Source organism: Phaeodactylum tricornutum, chromosome 3 (assembly GCF_000150955.2).
Source record: "Phaeodactylum tricornutum CCAP 1055/1 chromosome 3, complete sequence".
NCBI lineage: Eukaryota > Bacillariophyta > Bacillariophyceae > Surirellales > Neidiaceae > Phaeodactylum > Phaeodactylum tricornutum.
In genome coordinates, this window is record NC_011671.1 from 532,854 (window position 1) to 557,147 (window position 24,294).

Consider the following 24,294-nt stretch of genomic DNA (forward strand, 5'->3'; position numbering starts at 1 on the left):
TCCGAATGGTACGACAGATGCGAGCCACTGTTGGTACGGGCGGACGACGCGCCGCTTTGACGATAAAACGAAACTCGATGACGATTCCGGCGCTGGGAAACGAAGCTTTGCGACTCGTTGAGATTATCAGACTGCGACTGCGAAGGAAGGTTGAGGTTAACTCGTCTTCGATGATGACCTTGAAATTCGTGTACGAGTTCTTCGCTACCGGACGCTGCATCGAAGCGACCCGGTGCGGACCCAACACTACGACGAGTATCTGTCGTAGACGTGAAATCGATGGGTGTACCGAATAGCTTGGATCGTCTCCGTGAAGCCGAAGATAGTTCCAGAATACTACTCTGGTCGGCGCTGTCGTCGTAATCCGAATCCACCGAGGATACGGCGTACGCGGTTTCCCCCTTTTCCCCTTCTGTATCCTCGTTGTTCGTATAGGTATCGTACTCATACATGTCAATGGAAGCTCCTCGTGAAATAGACTCTTCTTCTTCTTCAATCAAGGGATCCAGAGGAGCCGAAGCTAAATCATAGGCATTTTCGGAATCATCTAGATCCGTCTCAGAACTTCCCGGATACATGCCTGAGCTGCCATCCTCTTCATCACCGTCAGAGCTGTCTTCGTCGAAGCCTCGACGATTGCTACGCATTTGACGTTCCAACGCGTCAGCCTTTAATTCCTCTTCTATTTCCTCCATCTCGTCGAGCAGCGAAGAGGACATGGTACTGACGGTAAACACGGAAACAGAAGGAGCTCGATAAAAACGCAGTTACCGAGCAAATTCGTTGACAGGTATTCTCTTTGAACAGAGGGGTGGCACCCCAAAAGGTAGTAGGTAGTCCCCAAGGAGTGACCAACTATATGTTAATCAAGTACGCCTATACGATATTGGACAGAATTATAATACCTGATTGACAGCGAAGCACATATTTCTTACAATCAAAACAGACATCATCATCCTTTTCATATTTCCAGGGTCGGCATTATAGGGTTAGGGGACACTAGAGGTCCAAAGAGATATGAGAATTTGGAATCCTAAGCTGTTCGTTTCCATCAACTAGGACAAAATCAGAAACTAGTAGCGTCGTGCCATGCGACATCATTTGAAAAATTTCTCTTTCAAAGTACCAGAGTCAGATCTGTAGGCCAACGCTTTTGCGAAACCCAAGAAAACGATTGTCACAAAAAGCAGTTGTCGCCATGACGAGAACTGCGGGTACGACGAACACCATGGAACAAGCCAACACTTCGGGTGTCGAACCCGCGTTTCCTATTCCGGCAAGTCTGCAAGACCTGGAGCGGGCACCGTACAACCTCTTGCCGTATCCGAACGATTTTGCGGACGATGACGAGGCTACACGGGCTGATTCCTTTCAGGCCCTCGTCTTTGGCCTCCAGCAAGGCAACGTTGCCTTGCGGTCGCAAGGCATGAATGTGTTCTTCAATACCGACGAGCAATGGTTGAGTGAAGATCGTTTGCAAGCGCTTTATACGCTAGTACGGTGCGTACAGCAAGCGCTCGCGATGAGATGCTTTTCTCTATTTGCCATTTTGATAGTCTCGTCCACATGTACTGCTTTCGTATCTCACGCATTTGCTCTTCTTTCACGACAGAAAATTTGCATCCTTGGCTCCGGCAACCAAAAAGGGCGTCGTGGAAGTCTTGGTTGACACTGTAAAGCTCTTGTCCAGTTTACTCGAACAGGAATCCGAGACAGTGCCCCAAAGTTTTCGGGATGCCGTTGCGGCGCACACCTACATGCTCTTCTCCCTTTTGTTTTCAAGCGAGACCGCTGCTGCGGGGGATCTCAACAAGAAAGAATCGACCGAAAAGCAAAGCCTACGCGAATCCTGCGTTGCCGGCCTCGTCTGCTTGACGGAAAGTATGGCGAACAATCGCCCGACGCTATGGCAACGCGGAGTTCCCGACGAAGCCGTGATTCTTTTACCCTGCCGGGTTGCCTACATACTCTTGGAGCGCGCGACGGGGGTCGTGGCTCGAAAAGCCCTCTGCGGAGACGAAGCGCTGCGGATGATTGCACTCACGGTCGACTCCGCCGAATCTGCGCTTGCTTCCATAGCCGCCGCTTTGATGGATCTCATGCACTCCCACGAACACATGGCAGTCTTAACGGCCGAGCTTTGTATCATGGTCCAGGAACAACCTAGTAATCGGTTGGCAATTGATTTGCTGCGAGAATCGGGACGACTGGAAGGTGCGGACATCAAAGCAAGTGGTATAAAGCACGTGGCACCGTTTTTGAGCGAATTGGCCAAGCTCCGTCCACGCCTTGTTCTATCGCACTTATCCCACCTTCTCCCGCACATGGCCCGGGAACCCTACCATATGCGCTCAGCACTTGTCGCAGCAGCTGCCCACATATTGGAGTATCTCGGAAAGCATTCCCAGCAAGCTGAGACGACGAACCCATCGAGCAATCAAGACGCAGAAGATGTCGCAAAATCCGCACCCTTGGACGTGGCCAAATCACAAGACGCCTTACTAGACTTGCTTACAGAGCGTGTCTATGATGTCAGCTCTTTTACTCGATCGGCGACACTCAAAGCCTGGATTGGATTGGTCCAAAATGGGACTCTGCCCAAATCGCGTATCGTACCGGTCACACGGATGGCTATGGATCGACTACAGGACAAGACAGTCATGGTGCGAAAACAATCCATGCAGGTGAGTATAGTGGAATGAGATGTCCATTTCATTTACGAATTTCTTTCTCACTTTTGCCACTGCGGTCTACAGCTCTTGACGACGCTTCTAGAAAATAATCCCTTTATGGGAAGTCTCGATCCGGTCCCTTACACTCGTAAGCTTATGGAACTATTTGAATACGTAAAGAAAAATCTACCGGAGATAATCAGAGAAGCGCATGAGGCCTCACTTATTGGAGTTGAAGACAATGATACACTGAGTGAGATCGAGTTTGCGACTATCAAGGCTACTATTGCAGAGGTTGAGAGCTGGGAGATCGATACACTCAGCGAGTCGCAACAGGATTTTTCTACCAAAATAAAGGCTCTCAAGTATACGCAGTCAGCCGTAGATTTTATCGAAGTATTCGAGCATGCCAATACGGCGCTTGAAGGCATGCTGCTGTCGGCAAATACCAGTGATGTGACAGAAGCCCTACGATTCTTTGTCCAGGCTCGGCATTTCCAACTACCCTGCGCCGTGACTGGGATGAAACGTGCCTTGGCTCTCATGTGGTCATCGGAGCAGAGCATCCGAGACGAAGTCCTCAAAGCGTTTGTCGATGTTTTCATCGCCAAGCCAGGGACGGACGGGTCCGAACTTTTGCCAGATCACGACATTGCCAAGAACCTTTTGGTACTAAGTGGAAAGTCATCGGTCAGCGAGTTGGCATCCGTCGAAGAAGCCGTCATACGACTTGTCAAGGAAGATCGAATTCCTGCCGAGGTTTTCTTGATTCTTTGGTCGATTGCTTCCAAAGGGTCAGGGGAAGCCCGAGCTGCAGCACTACAGCTACTTTCAATGGGTGCTGGAGCCGACCGTACCATAGTTGACAGCAAAAGTCGGATCAAGCTGTTATTGGAAGCTGGTCTTGGAGACTACACCCAAGATCGGAATGATTGGCGATTGGCCGGGGCTGCAGCCATAGTACTCCAGCGTATTGACCGCGCCAAGGTTGATCCATCAGATGCAAAATTTTTGGTTCTGGAGCGTGTCATTGAGGAGTTGAGTACGGTTGCTCGTGGGGACTGGTGCAGAGATGACACACCAGTAGACACACTTCAATGGTTTTCTGCAGCGGAGCAAACCATCAAAGCACTGTTTGTTATTTGCCCTGAACCAGAGAAGGCCTGTTCCGATATTATCCTGGGCATGCACGAAACTACCTTCCGCGGTGCCGACCAATGTCACCCTTTACGTCTAGCTCGCTTCTTCCATGTACTCGGTCAGATTGCACTTGAGCTTCTAGTCTATACAGAGTCGCTCAGTGGAAGTGTTCGTCGAGCAAACGCTCGAAAATCTTTAAAGAAGCAAGAACAAGCTGACCAGGCGAAGGGGAAGAAGATAGGCTCCAATTCTGGGGACGACGACATTGAAGCTGAGCTTGGTATGGCAGCTGAAGTCGAGGCAGAGAATGAGCGAAAACTGGCCGATATCTCGGAGAATGAGATTCTCGGACGTGGATTGGTTAGCGTGTTTGCCCCCCTTCTAGTTCGCGTCGTTGGCAACGACGGCGGGAAGTTTCAGTCGGAGGTGCTCATGCAGTCTTGTACACTTGCTCTCTGCAAGTTCATGTGCGTGTCTAGCTCGTTTTGTGAAAAGCACCTTTCTTTGTTGTTTAAGGCATTGGCAAACGCCCCGGCAGAAGACACGATAATGAGGGCCAATACGGTCGTTGCTCTCGGTGATCTGGCATTCCGATTCCCCAATGAGGTGGAGCCATACACGCCCCGTCTCTACGCTTGTCTCCGAGATTCATCGACAAAAGTGCGTAGGCACACCTTGATGGTTTTGACGCATTTGATTCTGAACGACATGGTCAAGGTGAAGGGGCAGGTCTGCGAGATTGCGCTCTGCCTTCGCGACGACGATCCAAGAATTCGAGATATGTCCCGTTTGCTTTTTCACGAGCTCAGCAAGCGAAGCAACAACCCAATTTACAATCTTCTACCCGACATTATTAGTCAGCTGAGCCTTTTGCCAAACCGAAAGGAGGATTTTCGAGGTATTATGTCCTTCCTGCTTGGCTACATCAAAAAGGAACGACAGAATGAAATGCTCACGGAAAAGCTTTGTCTTCGTTTCCCGAAGTGCACGACTGTTTCACAGAAAGCGGACCTTTCTTATTGCATCGCACAACTCAAACTGAACGAAAAATCGATCAAGTGCCTTTCAGACAACTTTAAACTTTACAAGGAGGCACTTCACGACGATGATGTCAGGAAGTCCTTTGATTCAATGATCTCAAAGGCTAAAAAGTTCATGAAGCCTGAGCTTCGACAATTTTTGGAAGAGTGGGAGTCGAAACTGAAGGAATTTGCCGAGCTCGGTGCAGAAAATGAATTGGCCGGCGCAAAGGCAGCCAAGGCGAAGAAGCGCGCCTCAAAACGCGCAGCACGGAAGCAGCTGGAGGCTGTGGATGAGATCGAAGACGAGCTGGAGTTCGATGAAGGTAGCGTAGAAAAAGAGAATACACCGGTGCGGACATCAAGAAGGGCCCGCAAAAATGTTGTTCCAATGTAATTGCAAACTAGGCGAAAACGTTTTAATGGGGTACAAATTACTTATTCGAAGTATATCTGTTTGTACAGAGCCCGCCCTTCAGCTAGACTATGATGGGTGCTGACAGTCTTCCAATCATCCAGTCCGAAGCCCGGACTCCAGTGTCTGTAAGTAGCAGTATTGCGCGACCGCCAAAAGGTTGAACCAGCGAGTGACCCTGCAAAGATATTCACTGTCAGCAGGCATCTCTGTCCAAAAAAAGTGATACGAAGAAAAGTGGTGACGTGATGACGGTGCCACGCCGATAGCAGGTTCCTATTGGTTGGGCAGGCTATCGCAATTTTTATTCGTGGTCGGTCATTCTCTGAAGATTATGTTAAAAAGATAGGTGGCACGCGGGGGCTTACCAGAAAATAGGTTCAACTAGAAAATTCGTGGTTGATCACTCCCAATTAATAATATCGAATTATTCGGAACGTATACTTTCCAATTTTCAACGGTATTTAGAGGCTCACAAAGTGGTACCTGTGCGACCGGTACGCGCGTACGAATTTCCCTCTCTTTTTCCCTTATTGAACGGCATCGCTTCGGACGGGCGACAACCTCCAACCGAGATCCGAGAATCAGCGCCATAAGATACGCTGGCAGTGCGTACGATTGCCATTCTCTCCGAATATCCGTACTATTTTGCTCGAACGTCTCGGTATCCTGCTACAGTACAAGGTAAGGATGATTGGAGGGAAAGGAAAACGGGAGATTCTACGGGATCTTCATTTTGTGGCCACTGGCAGTTCGTTCGGCACGCGTCGCCGCTCCAATATCCGGGTTTTTTGGACGTGACCTTGGGCTGCTCACAATTTTTGGCTAATATTTTGCCGCACAAAATCCGGCAGACGCGATCGAAACGCTAGCTGTGCTTCGTAGCCTGCGGTACAAAATCGAAGGGTCACCGCATCTCACACGCATACTAGGTTTCTCCGTCTTCGACCGCTCTCATCCCTGTTTCATCTTTTCCTTCTGCCGTCTGCTTTTCAGCCTTTCACGGTTTAGGCCATGTCGTTTGGGGGTCAGTTTGAAGACGCCACTGAAGTGGAGCGTCAGCTCCAGGAGGAGTTGCGGAGACGTCAACAAGCGCTCGGGGTTGCCGGAGCCCAGCAATCTGCGGCCTTTTCCGCCCTGGCTCGTGCTCGTGCTTCGGACTACGCGCACTTGGGGATATTAGGAGACTCCGCGACCTCGCAGTTCTACCAGCGTCCCCCTCATTCTCCTTACGGACATGCTCCGAATGCGTACGCCGGTCTACCCCTACAGTATGGTGCGGATCAAGGTGCGCAAGGATCTCTCGCTCGATTCTACGAAGAGCAACGTCGCCAGCAGCAAGTAGCTCAGCAAGCAGTGCAAGCTAATTACGCGGCACAGTACGGACAGTCGGGAATTGCTGATCCTCGTGCGTATGCTGCTCCGTACGGAATGCCGCCTGCGGCAACGGCGCCTTCACCGTACACTCAAGAAATGTTGAATTCGCAAGCTGCGCAAACGCAGAGCGCCACGCCCTCTCAGGATCCGTACCTGCAACAGTACATTCGCGACCGTGACGCAGCAGTTCATCCAAGCCAGATCGTTCCTACGCCCTCCGGATCCATGCCGTCGCCGTCGATTGACGCCTCGACACCCTTGGCCAAGTCTCCACCGACCGTCCCCTCCTCGCGGACACCCACGAAGACTCCGGCCCCGCGCAAACCCCGTTCCACACCCACCAAGTCCAAGAAAATGTCTGCTTTTAAGGAAATGAAGGCGTCTCGGCTGAATCGCGTTATAGATGGATCCATTATTAAAGACGCCGAAGGAAACGCCACATGGTACACGGGATGTGTGCCATTGGGCTTGGAAGACGACAAGTACTGGCTATCAGAGCTTCAAGTTTACTTGAGAGCTAATTTTGCGGAGGCATTCGGGGCCACGGAAGAGGACATTGCCGCTCCAATGCATGGGCGCAACAAGCCGATTGCCTTGGGACAGGTTGGCATTCGCTGTATGCATTGCAAAAGTAAGTGCCGAGTGCAGGTGCTCTGTTTTTACGAGTTGCCACGGATGGTTTGCTAATCGCTTTCTTCTTGTGCTCAACAATAGGCGACAATCCTGCTGAGCGCGGACAGCAGGCCACTTCTTATCCGAGCTTGATTAGCGGCATCTACAATTCGGTCCAGCAAATGCTGCGACTTCATCTTGACTGCTGCTTGGCCATGCCGACGGACGTGCGTCATAAAATTGAAGCCCTCAAGGTTTCGTGCAGCAGCCGCGGTGGCCGAAAACAGTACTGGATCGATTCAGCCAAGCGTTTGGGATTGGTCGATACTCCTCACGGTATTCACTTTGGCCGCGACCCTCTCGGACCGTTGCCTCCGCTCACCGGTCCCTCGGTAAATTCCAAAGAAGGCCGGAAGAAGAAGATGGAAAAATGCATTCGTGAACGAGACGAAGCCAAGGTTGCTGCAGGCGAGGATGTCCCCAAACCAGTTCCACCGGTGGATACCCGTCCGTTGGTTTTCCCGGAGGACAAACCTCTAATCTCTGATTACCTTTACTTGACCCTGGAACAGATGGCTCCATGTCTCCTGATGGAAGCCGACCGTGTTGGATGCTACAAGACACGGAAAGTTGGATTTCCGGGATTAGCTTGTAAGCATTGTGTTGGCCAAGCTGGTTGCGGTCGCTACTTCCCCGCTTCCGAAGCATCCTTGTCGCAGACGACTACTTCTCAGACGATTATGAACCACGTGCGCAATTGTCGTCGCTGCCCTATCGAAATTCGTGAGAACTTGGAAATCATGAAGCGAAACCGCATGGGATCTGCGGATCGCAAGCGCCCAAATAGTAAGCCCAAGCACGGCGGTCGCAAAGTTTTCTTCCACCGGCTGTGGTGCCGCATCCAGGATATTCCGTTCGAGGTGGGCAAGGCGGAAACCAAGGAAAGCAAAAAGAGGTCTTCGAGTAAAACGGGCTCGGCTCTGAAGAAAAAGAAGAGAAACAGTAAGAGCACGTCAGACTCGGACGATTCTGAGGAGGATAATTCGGAGAGCGAAGAGGAAACTGCCACGGAAAGTGAAGAAAGTTTGGACGATGAGCAATCAAAAAAGCCCAAGGCCAAACAAAAGTCGGGACCTTCCACGTCAAGTAAAAAGAAGGCTATCGCGCCATGGCATCACGGCTGCGTTCGTCTCACCAAGTCGGATGACCCACACTGGCTGTCTGAAATGGAATGTTTTGCGCGCAGTGATCTTGTTGAGATCTTCAGCCTTAAAAAGAAAGATTCTCTGGATGGATACAGCGGGCGGAAGGAACCAGCGCTAGGACAGATCGGCATTCGCTGTATTTTCTGCAAGATCCTTGATCCGTCGGAACGTCCGAACGGCTACATGTGCTTTCCCGACAGTATGTCTTCTATTCCAAACAAGGTGGCAGATCTGATTCGTCTCCATTTTCCCACGTGCCCTTCGATGCCGGCAGATCACAAGGAAACATTCAAAGCATTCCGAGGCTATGATTCAAAGGTTGCTAACGATGACTCTCAGCAATATTGGGTCGACTCGGCCCGTGACATCGGTGTTTCGAACACCCCGGCCGCATCCGGACATGGCGCGTGGGGTGTTACTTTCCGACGTGATCCTCTCCAGCCCAGTCCTGCTGACGAATTAGATCTGGAACTTGCCAACAACGAATCCGGATCTTGGGGTATGAATTATCTAGTGAACCCCTCGGATCGCGGTCTTTGTACGGATCAAGTGCTTCTGTTGTTGCGACAAGTGCGTCCATGTCGTTTTAAGAAGAGCGACCGCCGCGCAGGACCGGGATCTCGGGGTCGCGATAGATCAATGGGTTTCCCTGGTCTCGCCTGTATGCATTGCGCGAACAAGAATACACTTGGTCGGTACTTTCCGGTTACCTCGAAGAATCTGACCGACAATACAGTGAACTCGTTGCAGTCCCATGCATCATCTTGCTCCAGGTGTCCCGAACCGATCAAGGCCTCGCTCGCATATTTAAGCCACCGCAGCATTCTTCAAAAAGCTGAACTGAGCGGAAGCTGGAAGCGAACCTACTTCAAGAAGGTTTGGGAGCGCCTTCACGTTGACCGTGCCTGGACCCCGATCGATGATGAACTGGATGATGATGAAGACGACGAGTCTTCCGTCGAGGAGCAAGAGGAGAATGATCAGGATAGTAGCGAGGACGAAGAAAACGAAGACGGCGACGAAGGAAGCGCGAGTGAAAAGGAAGAAAGTGGTGGTCAAATGAGTGCTTTGATCCAAGCTGCAGCTATTTGGTTAACGGAGCAGGACCAGACAACCGATTCATCAAAATTGCGTGCCACGAAAGGCCGTACCCTTCCAGGAAAGAGATCCGGTGGTCCTTCATCCTCCGGATCAAAAGGCGGTCGCGGAGCGACTAGCTTGCCGACGAAAAGACGCAGGGTCCATTCGTAAGTAGTAGTTAATTACATGTTTTAAGTAGTCAATTCCAGCGAGATTTCGTTTGTTAGTCTTTGAAGGCCTCGGTTTTTGCTCATCTCGGGAATAACTAGCGACCTGACAAGTGTCCTTTTGTCCAAACCCACCACTGTAGGGGCGATCGACATCCACCAGCACATGCCATCAGGAATCGTTTCTCGTTTGTCCTTGGGTTCGTTCATTAAGATATCCACCAAAACTCTGAGAAAATCAGTGTGCCCCACCACACACAATACTTTTATATACAATGATAACCATTTTTTGAATTCGTCCGCAGATTCGAGTGCAATAGCGCAAGCCATTCGATCCTCGCAATGTGCCCGAGTCGGAATAAAATTCCCAGATTCCAAATCGGCTCTGGAAAACATCTCGTCCGCATGGCGGTCGGTATCACGTAGACGACCGCGCTGAGCTGGCTTCATGCTCGCTTGGAGTGCGCCGATTCGAACAGCATCTTCCAACCTTGACAGCTCTCCATTGGGGCTAAATTTCGCAGACGGTAGAGCACTGTAAAAGTCGGAAAGGACAAAGCGGTTGTCCGCCGCCTTCATCCAAAGTTCGGCCTTTTGGTCGAAGACAAACGCTTGCAACGAGCCACCAACCCCTGCGTCAATTTGAGTAGTCCCCCGCAATCCGCCTCGAAGCTGTGCGTTGTCAACTGTCTGTAGCGATAGAAGCAGTAATACACGATTGGTTTCAGTAATTTGTATTCTGGAAATTTTTATCGAATGTTGCTCCGACGTCAACGATGTACCCAAAGCCATGTGTGACATCGCCGGCATAACAGATCCTTTGAATTGTAGTTGCAATACTGGAAGAACAGAGTAGACGGCAAATGTACCATCTCCCGTTAAGGTGAGCAAAGTAGCAAAGATTTCGTCGTCTTCCCCCTGCGTCTCTTGAAGTTGCAATGAGACAATGGGATGCCCAAGAACTAACGACGGATGAGAACGAAAGCTCTGACCACATGTCCAACCGATCGTAGGAGATGTGCCATACAATTGTAGGCATCCATCCGTTGTTCCGACAGCCATTAACGTGGTACTGGCCGCAATGGCCGAGCATGATGTACCAGGGATTTGATCCTTCCACGATATTTTGCCATCACGAGATAATGCTACATCGACACATGGAATTGATGTTGTCCGTGACCCCACCGGTAATTTGACCGAGTTGGTGCATTCGGCGACGCATGGCTCTGCGAATCCTGTGGTGACATCCATTGACTGTAAACCAAGAAGCGGGAGATCCAGAGAATGGATCCGTTCGGAGCTGTGCGGCAGAATTGTTCCCATCCAAGAGCTAGGTCCATTGGGTCGCACTGATGGCCGAGCGGAATTTGACTGCGCTGTTCCGGACAGGCCATCCATGGGAGCAGCGTTTACAGTAATGTCGCGCTTGGTGGAATCGGCGGTTGCCATGGCGGCTGAGGCCTTGCTGGCTGCATCAATAGCATTCTGCAAAGGATCGATGGATTGGTTTGGCTCGACGGCTTTGGTCTTGAGAAGTTCGGCTCCTGGCTTCGTTTTCTTGCTGGTAACAGCCATAAGAACTGGTTGAATGCGCTTCTTTCCTTTCGAGAGGCTTTCCTTCTGTTTCGAACGAATTGAAACCGCTTGCAGGTCATTCAATCTCTCTTCTGGTTCCGGACCTGGTGTCGAGGTATCATCGTCCATATCGTCTATTCCAGTATGAGTGTGCTCCAACGTCATTTGCAAAGCGTTTTCGATCAGGTTAGGACCTGAGCTTGCTCCTGTAAATAGATGGCGCTGTCCAAAAGTTTCCACATCGTTCACATCGATACCGTACCTGAGCTGAAATACGCGTGCCCGTTCAGATTTACTCAACAAATTTCCCAACTCACTGGGTACTTCAAAGCGCAGGGCCACAACCTGACCGTCCAAAAATGTTACTAAAAGCATCAGATCCCCTCTTGGTAAGGAACCCCAGGCCATGTCAGTGACCGTACTGCGACTTTCACTGCATTGAAGTTTAAAAATCGGACGTGATTTCTTGGTACTCCAGATCGTTACGAAGCCTCGCTTGTCGCCGAGTGCCAACAGAGTTGCGTAATCGGGTTCTTCGTCGTCGTCACCGTTTTGGCCTCCTGAAACATTGGCTTTGCGTGCACTCAGCAGCTGCGACGCGTGGCGGCTGACGACCACTGGTTGCTTATGCCCCACTAGGTTGGCCGCTCCCGCTGCCGCCGAAGACGCACTACTCACACTCCACCCATCGCGACTAATAGTGGACGCCACGTGCTTGTTCTTCACTACCGAATTAGTGGAACACAAGAATGCTCCATCAGTTGACCAACTAATTCGGCGGAAAAGACTTTGCGAAGACAGGGCCATAGTATCGTCTTCTTTCCAGCGCCGAAAGATACCGCTGCTAGCGTCAATCTTGGTTTCCAAACCCCAATCATCGTGCGCGCGCCAGACGCAGACGGCTGGATCATCACCCGAGGACGCAAAATAGGATCCTGCCGGATCGAAAGAAACTCCCTTGACCGTACTCGTGTGTTCTTTTCTACCGAGAACCTTGAATGGATTCAGTATCATACTCGTTGCGTTGGCTCGACGAGAAGATCCCAAGTGAGTCGTTTTCCACACAATGATCGGTGTTTCGGAATCCAGCGAACAGGAAACTAGGTATGAATCGTCCGGTGCCCAAGCCAAATCCACAACATCCAAGCCATGTCCCCTGCAAAGTTTGATCCGAGACCAGTGCTCGTCGTGCGGTGACGGTTCTTGGGTCAGGTTACCCTCCGTGTCCTCGTTGTGAGTGTAGATACACACACAACCGTCATCCCCCGCCGAAGCCAAATAGGTTCCGGTACTTGAAAATCGCACCGCCAGTACCGATGAACCGGAATGTGCGGACAATGTACATAGTAAACGATGCTGATGGTGCGATCTTTTGTGCGTCGAGGGGCGAACAGGAGACGAGTCCGCTACCGACTGCCCGGATGCAGTAGATGATTTCGTCGTCTCGGCGGGTACCGCCGAGGATTGGTTCACTGTGGGGTCTTTTTTGCGACGGACGAAACTATTAAGATCGTGAACCATTTCGTCCCGGGGACCAACGTCACTTTCTTGTTCCCCAGCGCTACTTTCCGAGGCTTCCGGTCCCGACGAGGCACTCGTGCTCACGTAGGTTGTGGTAGCATTGTTGGGTTTGCCGGTCGGATCCGAAGAACCTGCCACAGCAAAGCTACCGCCCTTGTTTTTGGGAGCAAACAAGGCCTGTGTATTCCAAATTCGGACCGCACAGTCGCCTCCCGCTGTCGCAAAGATTCGGCCGTCGGGATGGACGTCTACGGCGTAAATGGCAGACTTTCTTGCCCTTCCCGACGCCGAGTCCAACAAGGCCAAGGAAGAAGCCGCCTTGTGCTCGAAATGATGGTGACGGGAAAAATGTCCATCCGAAAGCTTGTTGAAAGGACCACCAGTTGCGAGTCCGCTGGCACCGTCCAGAGTAGTATTGGAACTCGCGTTGCTGCTGTGCATAACCCACAGGGGAACTTCCGCAACCACCATGCTGATGATACGAGAGTCTCGGCCTGCCAGATAATTCACAACAGCACGTTCACGATGAATACAGCTGCGAGGTAGGTGTAGAGAGAACAGGTTTCGCCGCAAGTTTGTTGCAGATGCTTGCACGAGGATCTCTTCTGATCCTCATTGTCGGAGGGCGCTGCATTCACGGTCGAGGGAAAACCATATCACCTTTGCGCGACCTCGGATTGTGATTCATTCTTAGTTCACGAGTATGACGCCACAAAGTTTTGTCTCAAGGAGCGATTTTTCCTTTGTATCGGATGAGATTTTCCTGGAACTTTGAACAAATAGGAAGAGTCGAGTAGCCATCGACCACAGCCTAATCTGATGAATCCAACCAGTTTTGTGCATGGCGTTGTCTCTCTAGAATAGATCATATGTTCATTTAGAACAAAATGCTTAAGTAGAAGCGTTCGTAGTAGGAGCAACGAATGCGATAGCTCGCTAGAGCGGAAGCTATGTTGCTCCAGCGGTTGTGTACGTGCGGCATTTTTCTAACCAGTCACCGTAAATTGCTAGTAGCTCCACATGAGGTATCCGAAATGCTTGTAATCCGAAACTTTTTCAGCCTCAAGACAACATAAACTGTAAAAGAGTTCTCTCAATTGTCATTATAGAATGTCCGATTACTACCCTCACTAGGTAAGTTAAGTGTTAGCTATACTACGCAAGCCATATGACTATCAACACGGAATCTAACGTTCACTTTATAGAGTGCGAATTTGATGTAAGCATAGACTATGTTTCTTTGTCCAAATGTAATTCTTGACCGCGTAGGACTGTATATCATGTTGAATGGCTACAGAAATTGAACAGATTTTTCAACTAACCCTCACCCGCGGACAGCGGCCTGCAGATTAGAGACTAGAGTGGGCTGACCTGGTTGGAAGACCGGTACCGGTGCGATGGCGTTGCTTTGGCGCGTGGGTCAAACTGATTGTAAACCTCGGGCAGTACCAAGGGCTTGTTGGCGTGACTCCCACTTTGACGATTTCGACGAAACCATCCCGCATCTTCAAAAGAGCGAGCGATGGAATCGTCTCCGACGTTCTCGAAATTGGACGGATGTACGACGTGAGATTCGTTCAGCGAATCTCTGACCGTTGCTTGCTGCGCTTGCGTCCTTGAGCGATCTGCGTGGCTTGATTGAATCGTAGATGACGATCCTCCCATCTTTTTGATCACTTGATAACACAGATTTTCGAGAATTGATTGTTTGGAACAAAGCCTCAAGGGGTTCGCGGTGGCAGCATGGTAATTGTTTCAGGTCAGCTCTTTCGTGATCCAGCGTGTTCTCGCTTTGCTGCCTTCAGCGACTTGGCATCAGGCATGCTCGTGTCCATTCGTATCCGGTACCAAATGAAGTATCAAATTAACATATACGACATAAACATGATATTCAGGAAGACGTAGCCAACCACCACCTTTTGACACGATTGTTTCACTGGCAACAACCTCTACATCAAACCCTAACCACCCTCAGGAATCCAATTTTGCAGGCCTGTCCAGACCCGCAGTGCTATTGTACATGCCGGATCACCGCCACCTTGTTTCCGGCACAATCAGCTCCTCAAGTCAAACCAACAATCACTGGTGCGGTTGCTAGGTAGAACGGCGTCTTGAACGAAAAGGTTTCTTCGAAACTCACTTTGTGACCATGGGTGATCGTAAAGTTACCAACAAATACATTCCGGCGGATTTTGATCCCAAACTTATTCCGCGCGGCAAGAAGCTTTCGGCGAAAGATGGTACCGTTCCCGTACGAATGATGTTGCCCTTTTCCATCCAGTGCAGCACCTGCAATACCTTTATGTACCGGGGACGGAAATTCAATTCAAAGAAAGAACCCGTGGGTGGGTCGGAAGGTCGGTACTTGGGAATCCAGCGGTGGCGGTTTTACATCAAGTGCACGCACTGTTCACGACCCGTTACCTTTTTGACGGATCCCAAGAATGCCGACTACGAAATGGAAAGCGGCGCGTCGCGAAATTACGAAGTCTACAAAGACAAGGAACAAACGGAAGAAACGGCCGCGGCAGACAAAGAGCAGGAAGAAACGGAAGACCCAATGAAGGCGCTCGAGAATCGTGTACTCGATTCACAACGAGAAATGGCCGACCTTGACAATCTAGAAGAGATCAAGGCAATGAACGCACGGCACGCGAAACTTGGAGCTGGAACGGAAGGATTTGGTGCGGAGGCGGATGCGATCCTTCGGCTTCGGGAAGCCAAGGCTGCGGCGGATATGGAACATTCCGATGTTCTGACGGCCGAGGATGAGGCTTTGGTGCAATCGATTCAGTTTGGCAAGAAGACCAAAGAAATACGGAGGCTTGACGAGGAAGACGAGCGACAGCTTGAACAAAAGCGAAAAGAAGAATCTCGACTGTTAGAAGAGCAGCAACGGAAGCAGATGCAGAAAAATGTGGCGCCAAAACCGGCCGTCAAATTTATCAAGGCCAAGCGCCGGAGAATAGTCTCCGACGAACGCGGAAAGAAAGATGAAGCAGATTCGTTGCCTAAGAAAGGAGGGGGACTGTCTGATTTACTGGGTGGCTATGGCTCAGAGTCAGATTCTGATTAATTGCTTGACAATAATAATAGTCTGGGAACGCTGCGAAGGGATGGGGGACGGAGCAACGCCTCCAGAAGGGAACGATCCTCGTTTTGATTCCAAATAAAAGAGTACTAGAAGGGTCACTTACAGTTAAACTTACATTACCCACACACTTCAAAATATTACATTTACAAAATCGGATTCCGATCATCGCATATTATCATTCGGCTGCCGCCACATCGGTGCACGGATTGTAGCACATGGACACTTTGTCCTTGAAGTCATGCCAGGCATGGACAAACCAGTGCTCGTTTACGGAGGCCTGCTGATTTTGTTGCAATGAGCAGGTGGCGTTGGATCCTTTTTGCGATGGTGATTTAAAGTGTCGTGTTGTCGTTCCCCGGTCGTCATCCACAGTTGTCACGTCTCGGCGCCCGTCCGCATGAATGGTGGTCGTCTCGACGCGCGTGACTTTTTTACCGTCGAGAAATTGCGTTGTCCGGGAAACATACTGCCGTTCCCCGTTGCCGTTTCGGTAGTATTGTCCCGACGAAAAGGCAAACTGAATATTTTGGGTCCCAGAGCCAGGCATTGGAAAGCGACTCGGTAAGGAGACACCCGCCATGGTCCTGGTCGAGTACACTTTCCCCTGCGTCCACAAGTACGCGAGTGGATTGGTGCAGGTATAGCCGATCCCTTTTCTGGACACAGTGTCGGAGTGTGCCCTACGCTGTGCTGTACTCCGCGAGGAGCCGCTAACTGGCTGCTCCACATCATGGCCTCCGTACCGGTAGACGTGATCGTATTGGGCTTTCGTGCGTTCGTCGGCAAGCAGGGCATACGCTGAGGCAATCGTAGAAAATCTGTCGGTGGCTGCGGTCTGCTCTGCCTTGGAGGCAGTCGTCACTCGATCTGGATGGTACCGTCGAGCCAAAAGACGATACCTTGTTTTAATTTCTGCCGGACTTGCCGTGTGCGGCAGATCGAGCGTTCGATACGGATCGGGGACCATACTTGGATGGATGGATGGATGGATGGTTGGAACCAAACTGTGATGGTTGGTGTGGTTGCGAATGTTGCGACACGGTAGAGTTGCGGGAGAATTTAACAGCTATTGCGACTAGCCTCGGACGAGGGAGCGCGGAGTGTACGTTCAACGCTCACCGCGTTGCGTTCGTGCGTTGGACCGGCACTAAGGATTCCGGTGCTCGCTCTTGCAGTCCGTCGCTTCAAACCAAGGAACGAACCAAAGTGAGTATCTCTTTCCCTGGCAACCCAAAAACACTACACAGCTCGTCTTTTCCGTTGTGGCGGACTAGTTTGGATTGGCTTGGCTGTGGACACACAATCCCTGGAGAAAGTCGTTGGTGAGTTGTGTTTGTTGTGCGGAAACCGCTATCGTGGAACCTTGTGGGGCGTTTTTAAGGGGAGATGTCAGCGGACACAATGCTGTTGCTCAACTGGGAGGAGCGCAGTAGTGTTTACAGTTAGGAGTAATGGCCTATACTTATTGGGCGCTCGCCGATTGGCGGGCCTATCGATTAAATGTCTGACTGTGAGTCACTCACACGTTCTCTGGAGACGCACGAGATACGGACAGATTGTCTCGCATGGCATCCGACCCGGAAAGAGATCGACTGTTCCAGGGTTTCGGGCCGCGCGACCTATTGACCTACCTACCTGTCGCACCAACCATGGGAGCCTCGAATCGTTGGGTGGTGTCGGCACTTACCGTTAAAATATCCCTCGTGTCTCACCCGAAACCTAGAGGGCGTTCACCATGACGATGAGGGAGGCCATGGATGTGGATTCAGTCGAAACCTCGTATACTCCCGTCCGCTATAAGAAACAAAGTGGGTCGCTACAGTTGTCGACGTCCAGTTTGACGTTTCTCGGCGAGGGCTCCTCGAAAGTAGTAAAATGGATGCACATTGCGAAACATCAAGTCAGCCCGGCATCGTATCCGAAGCCTTTACTAAAAATTGTCTTGTCTTCGGGAACCAATTTGACTTTTCAATTACCGGATCGGAGCGCGCTGGATCAGATTCGCTTGGACGTGACGCGGCGTCTCCAGTTTCGGTCGTCTTTGTCGTCGTCGTCGCCTGCGGGCGGCAGCCGCAAGCGCCCACTGACCGACCTGTCGCAGACGTCCACCTTTGGAGATTTGGATCCCACCGCACTCGCTGTGACTCGATCCGCGCTGTTGGCGGCGCATCCCAGTCTACGACAACAGCACCAGCAACTCGTGCAAGAATCCGAAACTCTGTCGGAAGAAGACTTTTGGCTCACCCACAAGGACTTGTTGGAAGAAGAATACGCACGAATCTCAGGGCTCGCTAAAGCCGGCACTTCCAGTTTACTACAATCTCACCTGCCTACCGCTGGCAAGGTGACGCTGGGGGTGGAAGAAATGCGGCAGATTTTTATTCTCTATCCCGCCGTCCACAAGGCGTACGAAGAAAAGGTACCCTTGGAGCTATCCGACGAACAATTCTGGCGCAAGTATCTGGAATCGGAATACTTTCATCGGGATCGAGGACGCATGGGAACGGCTGCGCAGAATCACTCGGCTATCGAAACCAAAACTGCGAAAAGTAAGGATGGCGTCAAGGGACTGTCTATGGAACAACAAGATGCGCGGGCTGCGGCGGTTGGAACCGACGATTTATTTAGTCGATATGATCAAAAGCTATCGCAAGAGAATGGAGAAAATCACGAAACTTCTCACCGTCGATGGGGTCGCCAATTGGCTGTTGGCCAGTTCGATTTGGCGTCTACATTTGAAACGGAACGCGGTAAGGTCTTGGAACAAGCCAACCGGGACAATCACCCACCCAATATTGCCGACGACGGCAGAGGTACACGAGTCATTCAAAAGTACAACCGTCACTGGGCCATGGTGCTGCATCCGGAGGACGCCATAGCCGGATCAGACTTGATGCAAGTAGCACGGAAAAGCGTGCGGGATGTGTTACCTGGTGACGACGACGCAGCAGCCGGAGGAGGTTTTGATCAGGAAACACGTCGACTCGTAAAGTACGCGGAAGCATCGACGGAAGCGGCGAATCATGCGTCTTGTCTCGGGGAAGACGAAGGCGCATATGAGCCTCTGACACTGTCGAATGTGGAGGCATACTACTCGGGTCAATTGAGAAACGGACACACAGCGGAAAACGACGAGGAGGCGACAAAGCGACACATAGTGTTAGCACGCATGGTGTCTCAAAAGGTCGGTAAGCTAGTTGATTCACTGGAAAAGAATTTTGATTTACCTGAATCATGCTTTCCGCCACCTTCGCTTGGTCGGGAATTGTTGTCGGCTTTGACGAGAAAGATGGCGCAGGATTCTCGGACCGAGGCTGCTTCCCTCGAAATGGTAAACAAGCTCCCGGAAGACTTCCGGAAGCGTCTCCATTCGCACTTTCGTCGGTCGTCGGAACTGCTACGACATTTTTTTGGACTGCGGCGCATGGAAGCGGCCAATGCAGGGAACGGGCAGAAACTGTCGCGGATTGTTTTGGCTATGGAAAGCTTTTACCGCGAAATGGAGTCAATGCGACGAGAGCTTCCCCAGACGGAAACGGGCGAGATGATGCGAAAAATGTGCCTCCCCATTATGGACCAATTAGATTGGGCATTTAAGTTGCATCGTGAAGGCAGCGGTGGGGGAGTTGGTGGCGGTTTCGTGGCGGTTGAGGAAATTTGAGGCTTCGTCTCTCAGAGCTGTCCTACGCTTCAAAATACCAACAAACAGTAGACTTATTCTATAATGTGAAATGACGAGCGATTTCACTGTTAGCGACCTTGAGACACTCCCACATTGCAGGAAAGTCGACGAAGCGTTCTCACTGTCCAAGACTAATATGATGCCCCCCCTCTCTAGAGAGGTAGCTATCATCGCTTCCTAACTAAAAGACCTCGTCCTGATGAGCTCTCTCCCCCTAGCTAGATGGTCATTTGTCCACTTATCGCTTCCCCATATCCGGGTCTGCAGGGGATTGTCAAGTGATTGCTTGTCTGTCACGAAGTCGATCGAACAATTTCCAAAAAGCTATTCGGCGGTTCGCTTTCTGGTCTTGTCAATCGTGAGGGCGCGCGCCGACAACCCGTGTTCCACGACCAATCCTCATCTCTGGCGTAGAGGCGGTGATACTGATGATCTTGAGATGGATTTAAAAAATAGTCATCGATAGAAACTGTTCCCCGAAATGTTGGATCGACTTCCTGGGAACGTCGAGCGACATCGGCCTCGTCTTCTGGTTCATGTGAAATTCATTTGTTTTTTGGTCCCTTTCATAAATTTCTAAGCAACACCTGGTCGAAACCATGAACGCAAGCAACCATAGTTTTTGTGTGGACGACTACCCCGACAAGAAGCCCAAGGCCATTGTCTTGCTGCTTGGTTGGTGGGGAGCCAAAAGCCGCCATTTGGCGAAGTATGGCCAGCTGTATCAAGAACGGGATTGCTTGACGGTGCAAGCAATCTGTGACACCTACGCCATTTTGGTCCGAAATACTCGGTCGATCGATCAATGCGCGATTGAAGCAGCCGCTCACGTGGCACAGGTGCTCCGTGATATCGATGACGACACCATTCCGGTGATCTTTCATGCGTTCAGCAACGGTGGAGCCTACGTTGTCGAGCGGATGGAAGCTATGATTCGGCATGCTCGGACCAATTCGCTTCCCAGTGACCAGGATTCTGACATGGTTCTTGTCGGCAAGCATTTGCAGGGCCAAATCTATGATTCGGCTCCCGTATGGCCGACAACCGAGTCTGCTGTGGAAGCGGCTGCTGGTGTTTTCTCGAACTCGATAGCTCGCAAAGTTGTTGCATTACTATTTTATCTTCATCAGTTCATTTCATCCCTCTACCAGATTTTATTCCGTGTGATGGATTGGCGGCAAGTATTTTGGAGCAACTTGGCTGAGCACGCCCTTTGCACGAAGCAGGCGTTTATATATTCGGAGGCTGATACCATCACCAACGTAAAGAAACTCGAAGAGCTCATTGCAATGCGACAAAAGAAAAGCGACGAGGTTCTTGTAAAAAAGTTCGAAGATTCCTTGCACGTCCAGCACCTTCGAACACACCCTCAAGAGTACGTAGATTTACTTGACAAGTTCCTCGCGCTATTTAGTTAATTCCTTCTAGTGCTCGCTTTTGATCTTTGTTCAGTCCAAATTCGCATGATGCATGAACAGTTAGTTGATCAAGAAGTTCGCATTTGTATCAAATGGCCACAATACCATTCTCTATTGGCCCTGCAGCTGCAGAGTTAGCCTTTCCATATGCTGGGGAGTGACATAGTGGCACATGTTTGAGTTTTTCGTGCACATGTCGTCGCCTTGATTCCTGCATTCTCGCTTGAGTTCCTCGGTTTCTGGAGTTGGTCGTCCTGCATAAATCATCGAGCCATTAAACCCTTGCAGTCGATCTTCCAGTAGGCTAGAAAATTTCGGAGTATTTGTATGCACGGAGATATGATAAAAATTTGTAAAGTAACCCCAAACCCAATCGCTATGCAAGCAGTAGCCTAGGGAATTCCAAGAATCGACTTGCTGGTATGGCTGATCATTCACATACGCGTGCATTAACTGAGCCACGCTCATGCCTTCTCGGAAAAGGGGCTGCTCACCAATAGGGCTTTCCGAAAGACGCCAGCAAGCCAAACGCACAAACTCATCCTCAAAATTGTTTGGAGCAGTGTTGCAGTAAAGCGGCTTCATCAGGTTTTCAATTGCTGGTCGGCTAAAGATCATCCCCCAGCCTCCGTAGGGAATGGTGAAATTGTGTTCGTGTACACGAGAGCGAATCATACACCCCGCAATAGCATAAGGGAGTTCAGCTGGATACATTGATCGCAAACTCGACACCAGCTGATCTATATTCACCCAAGTATCGTCATCCACTACTATTAAGTAGTCGGGGGTATCCTGCGACTTGTACGAGCCCAAAGTTTTCATCAGACCATCGAATGGCCGCTTTTGTGCGCAAAGCCAACCAATCGGGTTTGACTTCTTTTTCAACCATCGTAGGGTTGCGTAATGCATTGTCATTTGTCTGAAGTGAAAGAATTTCTCTCCTAGTACATTTCCACGACCCCTGCAGAACTTGACCACCTTTTGCAGGTGTGTTGATGAAAGTCTTTTGTGGCAATCCATTTCGGTGTCGTCGTCCTCAGTTAGCCCAAAGAAATTCCTGACGGAGCTGTAGTTTCCAAAGATGTTTTTCTGTGTCTCTTGGTACAACGGTCGGGCGTGAGAGCCAACACTGATGATATCTATGGTCGTATTTGAACGTCGTCGGTCTCGCCGCTGATGAGCCAACACTTCTACTTTTTCGGCGTTCGATGAGCCCACTCGAATTTCATCGCTATATTTTGCAAGCCCGAGTCTTGGAATGGATACAATGATCTTCTGCAGCTCGTCATCTGAAAACTTTTGCTGATTTATGAGGGATGATTGATGAATCACATAAAAGCACAACCACGAGACGAAACAACATACGAGTAAAATCCTCGTCTTGGTCAAACTGCGCGAGCGAACGCTCGTGCTTCCTTTGCTGCCTCTTACTGTATTAGACATTGTGCCATGCCGTAGCCGCGATAGTACGATTTACAATTTTACGGGTCACGCCTTTTCTTCACAGCCAAAGCCTCATCGTGCATCAAGCCAAATAAGGATACGATGCCCGACTGTATAAACAAATGACAAAGTTACAACGTGCAATTACTTCGTCAAAGGTCACTCTCGAATGCCCGATTCCGGGGCTACGCTGTAATTTCGAATAAGATAGCCAAAAAGTCATTCTTGAATTTTTAATTTGGATACTTGCGATATGGCAGGGAAACTAGTACATTGATAATAAGTATCTCAGATCATAAAACAACAAATATCAACTGGTTTATTATTGACATTGTTTCGATCATAATAGAGGAAATTCACTGATCCGCCTCATAGTCAATGAGGCCGCAAAGTCACAAATCCGTCCCAAAACAAGATCTATAAACATTAAGTATCAAAGTTTCCTTAGGAGTGACAATTATCGCTCACAGTAGATTTTATGAAGTGTCCGATTTCAACGAGCTGTTGAAGGTTAATCCAATAACTGTAAACCGCGTTACTCTCAGAGTTTTGGACCCAACACAGAACAATCCTGTGGCTATCAGCAAGAACAGATAACTATTCCTGTTCTCATTGAATGGACAGGATGTCAACAGCATTGAATTGGCAGTCTTTGATACTGACATCAGTGAAAAAGAACAACTCCAGAGTAGTTTTTGGAGCATCTTGGCGTTGCGGGACAAGACCACTCATGAAGTGAGAGAGTCTCTTCTGCTTTTGGGTTGTTTACCAGGTACTGTTTATTGCCATAAGAATGCAGTGGACTTACTCTGGCCCATGGAGACTCGTTTGGAAAGCCATCGTGGAAGAGTTGAGTTCCAAAACCTAACCTCTGGGCGAAATCAACTATTTGGCGGCGTGTCAACTACAAGACGGCGCAGATCCCTCTATACTGCTGTGGTGGTAGTGGCGCATGCTGAACCTGCCCTGTCATTGGTGACACTGCACCCGCACAATCCTTTGAGAATGGCAGAAGCTTCTTAACTTGCATTTGCTGTTCGAAACTCTTGGAGTTCTGGCGACAATTTGTTCTCTGTATGCTTGGGGTAAATTATTCACAGTCAACTGCTATGAAACAGATTGATTGATAGCTCCGCTATATCATATAGAGAGCATACACAGAGCATTGCAATACTTTTGAATTGCAAATTTTACTTTAAAGCCGTTTCGCGCTCAATCTAAAGTACTTACTGTTTAAATTGTTCAGATTTGGCCGAACTATCGATTTTTTCATGTCGTTCAGGCCGAAATAACGATTTGCCTCATTGGTTTGATGCCCATAGTCTCAATAGGAACACACAGAAAAAGAACAAGCGAAATAGATTTACTGACTGTGAAATTTGATCCAATTACTCACATTAGGAAACCACTCTGGCCCTACCTTTGTTACTTACTGATACCAAAATCTAGGTATATGCCGGATTACTTTAGTGAATTTGCTCATTATATTATTGTAGACCCTGTTGTGTAGCAAAGCTCTGACTGTGAACAAACACTGAACACTTAGTGGATATCTCTCTCATAAATAGTAGCTTCGGGAACGGGTTTTGCGTACAGTGAACTACAGAGACGCCACGTTTGCCAGCGATCGAAAGTGCCACTGTATCATGAGGAAACACTCCAGGTTTCACCTTTTTCACTTATAGAAAGAAAGGCATCTACGTTGTCGAAAAAAGTAGTATTTTCAATATAATTTTTTCTCTTGGTGCCTGCCTTCATTTGCTTACCGGAAAGCCTGTTTGAACGACGGGCAAATTATTCAACGTCTTGGCTGTACAAATTTTTCGCGGCAATGGCGTCGGTTTGACTACGATGTTATAGCTCGATTTCTTCCA

General features: G+C 49.8%; 8 protein-coding genes across 8 annotated transcripts; 5 read left to right on the plus strand and 3 right to left on the minus strand.

Annotated features, from left to right (window-relative positions):
- Window positions 1-1,228: 1,228 nt before the first annotated feature.
- On the plus strand, window positions 1,229-5,228 carry SMC (predicted protein; the record flags this gene model as incomplete). Its single annotated transcript, XM_002186042.1, has 3 exons — window positions 1,229-1,500; window positions 1,613-2,684; window positions 2,757-5,228. 3 exons carry the CDS (start codon window positions 1,229-1,231, stop codon window positions 5,226-5,228), a joined length of 3,816 nt encoding a protein of 1,271 aa, XP_002186078.1.
- Window positions 5,229-6,260: 1,032 nt separating this feature from the next.
- PHATR_43957 (predicted protein) lies at window positions 6,261-9,691 on the plus strand (the record flags this gene model as incomplete). The annotated part of the gene is made up of 2 exons (XM_002186043.1): window positions 6,261-7,254; window positions 7,338-9,691. The coding sequence occupies 2 exons, from the start codon at window positions 6,261-6,263 to the stop codon at window positions 9,689-9,691; spliced, it is 3,348 nt and encodes a 1,115-aa protein (XP_002186079.1).
- Window positions 9,692-9,770: 79 nt separating this feature from the next.
- PHATR_33295 (predicted protein) lies at window positions 9,771-13,471 on the minus strand (the record flags this gene model as incomplete). Its single annotated transcript, XM_002186331.1, has 3 exons — window positions 9,771-9,785; window positions 9,823-13,318; window positions 13,422-13,471. The coding sequence occupies 3 exons, from the start codon at window positions 13,469-13,471 to the stop codon at window positions 9,771-9,773; spliced, it is 3,561 nt and encodes a 1,186-aa protein (XP_002186367.1).
- Window positions 13,472-14,932: 1,461 nt separating this feature from the next.
- Window positions 14,933-15,298, plus strand: PHATR_7736 (predicted protein; the record flags this gene model as incomplete). Its single annotated transcript, XM_002186044.1, has 1 exon — window positions 14,933-15,298. A coding segment is annotated over one exon (366 nt), but the record flags the coding sequence as incomplete, so codon positions are not given.
- Window positions 15,299-16,052: 754 nt separating this feature from the next.
- PHATR_43959 (predicted protein) lies at window positions 16,053-17,204 on the minus strand (the record flags this gene model as incomplete). Its single annotated transcript, XM_002186332.1, has 1 exon — window positions 16,053-17,204. The coding sequence occupies exon 1, from the start codon at window positions 16,842-16,844 to the stop codon at window positions 16,053-16,055; it is 792 nt and encodes a 263-aa protein (XP_002186368.1). The 5' UTR covers window positions 16,845-17,204.
- A 385-nt stretch (window positions 17,205-17,589) lies between these two features.
- On the plus strand, window positions 17,590-19,623 carry PHATR_43960 (predicted protein). Its single transcript, XM_002186045.1, has one exon. The coding sequence runs from the start codon at window positions 17,613-17,615 to the stop codon at window positions 19,536-19,538; it is 1,926 nt and encodes a 641-aa protein (XP_002186081.1). The 5' UTR covers window positions 17,590-17,612; the 3' UTR covers window positions 19,539-19,623.
- A 398-nt stretch (window positions 19,624-20,021) lies between these two features.
- Window positions 20,022-21,005, plus strand: PHATR_43961 (predicted protein). The gene is made up of 2 exons (XM_002186046.1): window positions 20,022-20,630; window positions 20,690-21,005. The coding sequence occupies exons 1-2, from the start codon at window positions 20,159-20,161 to the stop codon at window positions 20,761-20,763; spliced, it is 546 nt and encodes a 181-aa protein (XP_002186082.1). The 5' UTR covers window positions 20,022-20,158; the 3' UTR covers window positions 20,764-21,005.
- Window positions 21,006-21,048: 43 nt separating this feature from the next.
- Window positions 21,049-22,395, minus strand: PHATR_43962 (predicted protein). The gene is made up of 2 exons (XM_002186333.1): window positions 22,343-22,395; window positions 21,049-22,273 (listed from the first exon to the last, which is right to left on the minus strand). Exon 2 carries the CDS (start codon window positions 21,995-21,997, stop codon window positions 21,089-21,091), a length of 909 nt encoding a protein of 302 aa, XP_002186369.1. The 5' UTR covers window positions 21,998-22,273; window positions 22,343-22,395; the 3' UTR covers window positions 21,049-21,088.
- Window positions 22,396-24,294: the final 1,899 nt, after the last annotated feature.

What these genes read in the sequence shown, in the direction of transcription:
- PHATR_43960 (XM_002186045.1), top strand. Translation starts at nt 17,613, where the DNA reads ATGACGATGAGGGAGGCCATGGATGTGGATTCAGTCGAAACCTCGTAT.
- PHATR_43961 (XM_002186046.1), top strand. Translation starts at nt 20,159, where the DNA reads ATGAACGCAAGCAACCATAGTTTTTGTGTGGACGACTACCCCGACAAG. An exon ending in TGCTGTGGAAGCGGCTGCTG is followed by an intron (nt 20,631 to 20,689) that starts GTGTTTTCTCGA and finishes TATCTTCATCAG; the next exon opens with TTCATTTCATCCCTCTACCA.
- PHATR_43962 (XM_002186333.1), bottom strand. Translation starts at nt 21,997, where the DNA reads ATGGATTGCCACAAAAGACTTTCATCAACACACCTGCAAAAGGTGGTC.